At 46.9% G+C, this 9,656-nt stretch overlaps 1 protein-coding gene across 1 annotated transcript; it reads right to left on the bottom strand.

Moving 5' to 3' along the window:
• Positions 1 to 2,199: 2,199 nt before the first annotated feature.
• urod (uroporphyrinogen decarboxylase) lies at positions 2,200 to 9,402 on the bottom strand. The gene is made up of 10 exons (XM_015355380.2): positions 9,248 to 9,402; positions 7,641 to 7,753; positions 7,294 to 7,373; positions 6,877 to 6,939; positions 5,369 to 5,566; positions 4,790 to 4,951; positions 3,763 to 3,900; positions 3,326 to 3,426; positions 2,848 to 2,914; positions 2,200 to 2,603 (listed from the first exon to the last, which is right to left on the bottom strand). The coding sequence occupies exons 1-10, from the start codon at positions 9,268 to 9,270 to the stop codon at positions 2,439 to 2,441; spliced, it is 1,110 nt and encodes a 369-aa protein (XP_015210866.1). The 5' UTR covers positions 9,271 to 9,402; the 3' UTR covers positions 2,200 to 2,438.
• Between the last annotated feature and the right edge of the window lie 254 nt (positions 9,403 to 9,656).

Here is a 9,656-nt window from a genome sequence, read left to right as displayed (position 1 = left end):
TAAAAAGCAAATAAAGCTTCAACATCTAGCAAAAACTGTGGAACATAAATCAAAGTTAGTTATGCTTTACAACAAACACTATTGAAACTTGATATAGAATACCGTGGTCAGTTTTGGTTACCACTCCTCTGCAAAGAATAGATCTCTTCCTGAAGTTCAAAAAAGAGCAAGAAGACATTACTGGTCTCTGGGGCTTGTCAGATATGAGCAGGCTGTAAGAGCAGAGGAGGAAGGGTCAGGGCTATGCGTGTAAATGACCGAATGAAGGAGTAGCCAGTGCCTCTCCGGATGAAAGCAGTGACACAGCAGACTGACACCTGTGCGTCTGGTCCATGGAGGTGTTACTGATCCCACTCCACGAGTCCATGGTAAAGGTGCCTTCGGCTTTATTCTTTTAACTTAACTTTTATTGCAGAGGAGACGTGCAGTCCTTTCAGCGAGAGTTGGAGAAACTCTTGGGGAAAACAGTCTGGGCACAGAGCGCTCTGTTGGTTAAGATCTGAATTGTCCACAGTTAATAACGCTCATTTCCGAAATTGCTCAACTCAGACTTTAGGGGGTATTGTTGCTGCTTAAATATACCTTTAGCTGATTATTTATAGCACTGCTTATTGTCTGAAGACGCGTTAGAGGAGCTGTTTGAAACTCTCTCTCTCTCCAAAGTGCGCTTTATTGCTGCTGTTGCCAGGAGGAAAACAAGAACTGGCTGCTCCTGTTTGCTGGGGTTTGTCAGATCTGTTTTCCAGGCTCGGGGATAAGCCCATAAATCTCCATCACTACGGGTAATATTTAAATCAATCACAGCCAAAACCCTCAAATCTGATAAGAAGCTGATAGCCCGGGCCCTGACACATGAAGCGCAGCGCGCTGTCTCCGGGAGTCGATTGGCCCTCCGGGCTTTCTGATTGGCCGAGAGAGGCAGCCGGACGCCCCGCCCCCAGGCGCTGCTTGTGTGTGTTTTAAGGAGGTCTCGGGGAGTTCGGCTTTCTAAAGCGTGTGTTCATTGTTGCAATGAAAAGGCAGCCTTGTGCCCCTGCACCCTCTGTGCAGAGTGCGTACCCTGTGTTTCCTAGTTCCCATCGTCCAATCGCTTTTGAACAAACAACCCCCCCGACACCGACGGGAGCTCAACATCCTCAAGCGCTAATCAGCAAATTGATTTGCAGTTTTGAAAGGCTTACGGGACCTCACGCTGCAATCAGGGTTTATTTATCCCGTATTGTGACAACAGTACACTGTTTGTGCCCAAATGATGCACTACAGCAGCTGCTTACTGTACGGCGTGCCCCTCTGACACAAACAAGCCATTACGCTCACAAGTGCCAGCTCTGATTTTTTACATTCATCGTCGCCGCCACGGCAGAATCATTTCAGTAGAAGTAGGAAGTACTCATGCATTCGGCTGATGCTTTTATCCAAAGAGACTTACATTTGCACAACACCAAGTTTGTCTACACTTTGTATTTAACTGGAACAATACAAGTGAAGCACTTTGCTCAAGGGTCTCACAACATACCAGTTATAAGCCTCGAGCCCTAACTCCGTCTCCACACAGCTTCTCTGTTTTATGGAGATGGTAGGTCAATTTGCTTCAAGCCCATGAAACAACAGGACAATCCAGTCCACTATCAGTGCAGCGAAAGTAATGCATCATTGCACTGATCTCCAGGAGCCAGCCTGTAACGAGCATCGGTGGCCCTGGTTAGGTTTTCATGCCGCACATTTGTCTTTGCAATTCAAGATGAGCACCCAGACAGAAGCGGCAGATCTGTTCAGACTCGCAGATCTCACTTGATTTTGTTCTCTTCCGCTGGAAATAGCAGGTTGGTGGGCTTTTGTTTTGGCCGGTTTTGCACAAGAAGACGGAGTGCTGCAAGAGAATAATCGGACCACTCAGTCTCATCATGCAACCCCCCTAGAATTGGGAAGTAAATCACCTAGAAGCTTTTCAGAAGTTAAAACCATACAACTACAGTTCTCTAGAACCACTCCAGGGCGAGCACAAAAATAAGAATCAGCGTGACTTGCTGGAAAGCAGAGCCTCCCGATTTACAGAGAACATCGTTCGGTGTTTTAGATCACGTGTTCATCCGTTTTTCATGTTTATCGCCTACAATCTCGGATATCTCCGACTGTTCAGCCCACCAGCCTGACTGGTTCTTCCGACTGAAGGTAAAACAGGGAACATCACGATTCCAGTGCGAAACAACTGTTTCTTTATTATCTAGAATATAAAACGCTGCTGTATTTATATAGAATGCTATATATTTGATCATAGGGGTAACTCAGTTATTTCTTTGGAACTATAAAGCATGTAGCTTGAGTGACGTCTCCAGAGACTCCAGGATTAGAACTGTGATGAAGAGCCACGACCGTTGCTCTGTGAGAGACCGATGCAGTGTGAGACTTAGGCTGCTCCTGACCGCGACTCGTCCCCTTCACTCGAGCTTCCTCAGCCGCCGGGAGTGCGAGTGAACCGCCTCCACAAAAGCCCCCACGTGCTCGGGGTCCATGTCGGGGTACAGCCCGTGCCCCAGGTTCGCGATGTACCTCTGGGTGCCGAAACCCTCCAGCATCGTCTTCACCGTCTCCCCGATCTGCTCCTGCGGAGGAGAGACAAAGACCAGAACGTTGGCACCCAGGACCAGCACTCTTGCGGTCAAACACCCGCCCGTCCCAGCGCCCCACGCCCGTACAGACATCAAAGCTTCCGCTCCTGGAAAATCTGGGGGGGGAACAACGAGACGGCCCCTTGTTGAGGGTGTTGAAGAGCTGTTGGTAATTCCGTACGGAAGCAGTCAGCTGTCCAAACCATCCTGCTTCTCTCCTCTCCCTGGAAACTCTCACCTTGGGAGCATACAGCGCACAGGGGTCCATGTTTCCCTGCAGGCTCACCCGGCCTCCTGTTCGCCCCCTGAAAGGACAGAAGCCTGGATTTGTACAAGTCGGAGACACATGACCTGCAGCGGTCAACAGCGACGAAGGCAGACTGGAATCAAGGCCGTCTGAGTATTTGTGAACAGCAGAGACGCACCGCACACAAATTCCAGATGCTGATTCTCTGGTAAACAACCTGTCAGCAGGACATTTTTATCCATCTGCAGAAACGATCCCCTAACAGAGACTGAACTCCAACCAAGGGTTTGTTTTCTTAAAACTGCTCGGTGAGTTATTCTGGAATTGGAGACGTGTTGCCACTGCCTGTCTACCGCCTGAACTGTTACTTCGCAAGCGTCCTGCCAGTGGCTGTGAAGAGGCACTGCTGAGGAGCGCTCTTGTCTGTGCTGGGCGGGGCTGGACTCGTACGGTCAGGTAGGTCACTCACCGTGCCGCCCGGGGGTCAATGGTCCAGTCCAGACCCACCACCTCATAGTGAGACTGCGAGAGGTCCTCCAGTGCATAGTGACCGTCCTTTGCAAACACGATCTGAGGGGAAGGAGGAGGAGTTATGCTCTCCTGTAGCCCTGTCACATGAATACAACTTAATGCAAAGTAACCGACGTGAGATCCAAGGTTAATACAGTTTGACATTAGGTGCCTTGAAATTACTCTCTGTACAATAGTGGCACCCACTTTAAAAGTGACAGGGACAGCATTCATTGTTTCACAAAAGAGGTAATTACAAGAAAGCCAAATTCCAGATACAAAGCATCTCTTCTTTTGTAATGGTTTTTAGAGCAGAGTGGCACATGTGCGGGCTGATCTGGCGCCACCTGCTGGCACATCGAAGAGCAGCACACTTGTTCAACCTGTCGGTCTTACCATCGGCACGCTGTCCGAGCCAGACTCCTTCAGCCTCTCCTTCACTCGGCGAGCGATGTCCCGCAGGTACGGCAGGGCAAACTCGTTGAACTGCGCTGGGCCCAGGCAGCCCGCATGGGACTCAAACACCTGCAGAGCCTGAGACAGAAATGAGCTTCTCTCACAATGATGGAAAGGCCAGAAGCTCTCGCCTGGCGTACCTGTGGAAATGGCTTTGTAAACAGTGCCTTCTCCCCCACCCTGTCTTACCTGACTGCAAAGAAACTTGGCAACTCAGTACCGAGAACTACACTTTACTCTGTACTAACCCTAGCAAGGCAAGTCTGAGTGAACAAACCTTACAGAGCACCAGAGGATTCTCAGACTGGATTAAACCCGCAGCTTCACAGAGATGTCAGACAAGTCCAGAATCAGTGTCTGAAAAAACAGCTGTGGTCCTAAGTGTTACCACTACTCCCACATCTAATAAATCAGACAACTAATGTTTCAGCTAGGGTGAGAATTTATACAAACGTAAATGACTAACAAAAAGCACTTTGCTTGCACAAATTAAACTCTGCCTGTATTAAGCAAAGTCTAGAAATGTAGCAGGAGAGGACCAGCCCTCAGGCATGCTGACATACTGACCTGAGAAACAAAGCCCAGATCTGAGCACCCCCAAAAGACAGTGACAGTGGTGGGCAAACAGTGCCACCACCAGGTGTACACCCAGTACTGCAACCCCTCCCTGAAGTTACTGCCAATTTAAAAGACAGTATTATTGCTACACATCGCAAAATCATATTTCATTGTACTTACAACCTGAATTAACTCAATAAAATGTCAACTGTATTCACAAGTACATTTTTATTTAATATTAAACCTGTACAGGGCAGCAGAACCAGCTGTATAAAACATGTTAAAATAATAATTCACATACTTCATCATCCAGACAGGACCTCTAGAAATTCCACAAACAGGTTTCTGTTATATCTGTGGGTCTGAGCACGTTGACGACACTAGGAAGGCCTCTCCACCCCCACCTTACCTGCGCCCCTGCCGCCACCTGTCCCAGCAGGTACTCCACGATGACGTCTGTGAGCCGTGCCAGCAGGCTGTGGCTGGCCTCCGGGTGGCGGTAGAGCCAGCGCTTGGCCTTGGACATTGTGTTGGAGCCGCCCCCCTCGATCATGTACGTCATCAGGGTCCACTGCAGGGAGGGGAGGGTTGTATTACTGAAGAGACAACACAGCATGGCCTCAGCAAGGGGCCCACGCAGTTACTGGCCATAGAACTACAAATCCCACAGTGCACCCAGCTAGCCTCTCTCACACATGGTGCCCAGGGTGTGATGAAGGAATCATATAAACTACCTCTGTCCTCCTTTAGGACAGAGTGGGCCGGGTCACGCTCTTGTTAATTGTCTATTTGAAGATGCCGAAGCATCGTTATGGAAGATGGACAGGAAATAGTACACCTTACATGAACAGGAATACCACTTTGTCTTGTGTCTGGAAGACTGAAATTGGAGAAATACAGAATCACCAGTGTGTTCAGAAAGCAATGCCGAGAGACGTTTTCCTCCCAGACGAACGGAGATGTTCGTGCAGGGCAGCGCGTGGCTCACCGGCGCCCCGGTGAAGCCGATGAGCGGGACCTTGCCCTCCAGTTTGTGGCGGGTCAGGGTGATGGCCTTGAAGACGTAGCCCAGCTCTTCGGACACGTCCACCTTGGTCCGGAGCCGCAAGAGGTCTTCGGGCTCCTTCAGGGGCTCTGGGAATGTGGGGCCCTTCCCTGCCAGCATCTGCACGTCCATGCCCAGCGCCTGTCAGGAAACACCGTCTCGTGAGCGCCCCCCAGAGCTCTCCCTGCTCCCCGCGGGCTCAGGCCCGGCACGTGCTCCGGGTGCACAGGGAATTCTTGTGGGCACTATTGTTATTGCCAGAATAATCTGCCGGCACACACAGGAATCGCTCTCTGGCCAGTCATTCCAATTAACCCCAGAAGACTGCTTTCATCTGATTTGCAGGTAGCAGCACCTGGCTGCACAAAAAACAGAATGATTCAAAAGCAGGACTATATTACCACCCGGGATTGTTCACCTTTAACCAATTTAGAAGTGCCGGTGACTGTTATCCTGCCCCCTCGATTCTGGAATTGCCTGTTGTGCTTTTCAAAGTGTAGGACATGAAGACAGACGACTCTGACTCGCCCGCCTTCGAGCTGGGCTTTTACCACAATCCCACACCGCAGGGCCAGAGCCAACTGGAGGAGAGGCGTTCCCTTCATTGACAGCACCACCTGCCTGTGAGGGCCTGGGTGGCACACAAACTCAATTCATACGCCATTTCAGCAGCAGGTTGCGAAAACAGAAAACTGGAAAATTCAAACGGATTGACAGCAGATACGCTTAAAATCCTTTAGAACTGCTAATGTAAATGTTTCTGACTAATCTGGGGTCATCTGGGTAACTTCTGAGCACAGTTTATTAAGGCAAGGTTTTTGATATATGTTCTAGAAGTGTCAGAACCCGAGCTACAGTTAGGGTTAGGATTTGAACAACACCTAGACATTGTGTGATGCATTTGCTGTGCTTAATGGTGCATTTAAAATTCTTGAGAAGTGTTGTTGTGTTGTTTCTTCAAAAAAGAAATGTGGCCCAATTTTGCAGTTTTTGCTGACCTGCTCGTCTGTCAATCAAAAATACTCAGAAATTAAAAAAACCTGAAAGCACCTTTTCTGCACGCTAAGTTGTCTCATTTTTTGTATTTAAAACAAACGAAGTAATAGGTTTAGCCAAACATTATTGGTAACTGTAATCCTAACCTGTAAACGGCACAAAACACCCAATTTATACACCATTTCAGCAGCAGGTTGCGAAAAAGAATTACTGGAACATTAAAACCGATTCATAGCAGATCATTTTAAAATACTTTAAAACTGCTGCCTTAAATATCTCTTTTGGTCCCGACTTGAACCTGATTACAGAGACCATCCTGTGCTTGGCTGAGTGTCTTTGATGAAGGAGCCCCCTGGGAGACCCATTTCCTATGGTAATAAGCAGACCGTCACCCGTACAAACGACAGGTGAGCCCAGGGGAGACGATGACTGTGGTTTCAGCTCAGCCTGCTTACCTGAGGGACCACCAGTATATCCGAGAATATGATTGCTGCATCAAACGGGAAACGTCTCAGGGGCTGCAGAGGAGGGAAAAAAATAAAAAAATAAACAAAAAATGGTTTTAGACAACACATCTGACATTATAGTATTCCTAGATAACTGCGCTTGGTGGAAATGTTAACAGTTTCATTTACCCTAATAACAAAAAAGCTGTGAATTAAAGACTAGTCTCTACTTCACAAGCAACTGGGACTTGAAACGGGAGCATTACTTATTTAATTATAGTGTAAGAAATTAACCTTGATTTATTAATAATTACCAGGATTAACAAAACAAATGTAAAGTCAGTGCGGAAAAGGGACAAGCCGTCTGGACTGTGTAACGCTGGGCACTCGGACAGGGCTCGTCTGTGCGGAGCGAGCCAGGCTTACCTGCAGCGTGAGCTCACAGCAGGCCTCGGGAGAGCGACAGGTCTCAAAGAAATCCTTCCCAGCTCTGGACTCGCGGAACTCTACACACAACAGAGAGGCCGTTACTTCAACACAGAAAACCCTTTTAAATCTCCTGTCGTGCAGGTCTTGGCCTAATGCAGATGATTTCAATGCAGGAACATTAGTTAAAGGCAGCTATGTGCCAGCAGCTATTATCATCCTGCAACTCACTGCTGGCGCTAAAAAAAGGGTGATGTCATTCAGATGAGACATAAAACCAAGGTCCTGGCTATCGATAGTCATGAAAAATCCCAAAGAGCAGGAATCTCTCTCAGCTGTGGTCTCACCTGGCAGGTAGCGGCCTGCCTGTCTCATACACCACACGGGCACGTACTGGGTCTCCTCCCCGCGGGCCGCACGCAGGAAAGTGTCATTCTTCAGCTCAGGGAAGTCCTTAGGGCTGAAACACCAGAAAGGGTCAGTGCTCATCAGGGCTATCAAATGTCTTCCAGCAGGGAAATGTTGAGTAAAAAGCTCTAAGACAGTGTTGATTATATTCTGTAACTCTATACCTATAGTCAATCGTGCCCCCTCTCATCTTGATTCTGATTAACTTTTATACTACCACTTTGTTAAATTCCTTTAGATTGCCCCCTCTTCTGTATCGCCTGTTTTTCCAATCCGATGTCTGTGGACTGATGTACAGTATTTCTCTTATACAAGCCCCTGTATAGTGCTTTTACCACTAATTTCCATTTTAAGTGCTTCTCCGAGACCAGTACATTCAATTGTTACTATGACATAATAAAAGACACTGCTGTCACAGCGAACTCCACGAGTTCATGTGGTTTCTTTATCTTGACTGCCTGCTCCTCACTCCCCAGCCACTATCTTGGCATGCAGCCCTTGGAGTGGATAGAGAACAGCAGATGATCCTCCGTGATAAAGGGTTTCCTGATCAGCTCCAATCAGCTGAATAACCGCCCTGTTCTCTCAATGAGAAAAGCTCTCACTTTGGCGTGCAGATCTGGCTGTGTAGTCAAAAAGAGCAGAGATGTATCTCAACAAACAGAGATGTGGCTTCAAACTTTTTTCCCTATATTCCGATTTAATACAACAACTCAGTTAAAACAAAAATTCCCTTACAACAACCCTCTGCCTAAAGATATTAATAACGAAACCAAGGACCAAGTAATACTTGCACACTAGTCTCTTAAAGGCTCTGAACATATTTTTGAAACTTCCAGTAAAACCAGTTCCCTCGTGAATCTAAAATATCACATCTTTCATTACCTAAAATTTTGGCCATTTCTTAAACTTATTTATAATCCTTGTCAAACTCTTAATATTTTGCTGGAGAAAGAAACGTGGGATTAATACAAATGGAATAAGAAAAGTATACACGATATTTAAATTACCACCTATTCAGTAACTTACTTCCCCTTCGAAAACATTCGTAACCAGTTTAACCGCGTGATTACAAAAATCCAACCACAAGACCTAGTACTGATATTTAATCCCACTTACAAAACGTTATTTCTAACGTTAGGTTAATACACCACAACGAATACTAGTATTCCCTTTAACAGTGGAATATCTTACAAAACGAAAGCAGTTTAGTGTTTAGTGTTTAGTTCCCCTACATTCAGCAAGCACGAGCAACAAGAACTTGAACTTCCCCATTAAATAAAGTACTGATGTCATCACGGGCACATTAAAACTGTACATAGTGCAGGAAATACTCGTTTAAACCAAAAATCACATTACATCGTATTTTACCATTACGTGACAAGAAGTCAAGATACAGTGTCTTTGAAAATGTTAATCTAACTTTTGACACACAGATATGCTCCACTAATTTTCATCACGCGCCAGCCACAAATCTCCTGATTACTTAACAGGTTAAAAGAACATTCAGAAATGGCCATCTGACTGATGTCAGGCTAATACATACAGTGTATGACTGTCCACGTCCATTGCGAAGTCAACAAGTCTTGTCAAACACGATCCAAATGTAACGTCCCGACTGCTGGAGATCTCTCCAGCACTGTCTTCTAAGAATCAAGCCGCACCACAGTCACGCCCACCGCAGCTACATGGGCGCGGCCATCTTTAGAGGATCATATGACAGCCCGAGAAAGGCCCTCATTGAGTAGGCCGCAGAGGTGCCTGAAGGACCCAGGCTGACAGCCAGCCTGCCTTAAACATTGAAGTACAAGGACACGTTAAAAAGTGCCGCAAAGGGGGGGATATCTCCACAGACTTTTAAAGACATGTAACTAACCTAAATTTAAAAAAAAAACGAGAAAGCAAACTTGCACACCAAATGAAAGCTTACATACAAGCTTAAATACTCAATGAAA

This window comes from Lepisosteus oculatus, chromosome 9 (genome assembly GCF_040954835.1).
Source record: "Lepisosteus oculatus isolate fLepOcu1 chromosome 9, fLepOcu1.hap2, whole genome shotgun sequence".
Lineage (NCBI taxonomy): Eukaryota > Metazoa > Chordata > Actinopteri > Semionotiformes > Lepisosteidae > Lepisosteus > Lepisosteus oculatus.
Note: the sequence above shows the minus strand (reverse complement) of the source record. Positions and strands in the feature narration are given on the sequence as shown.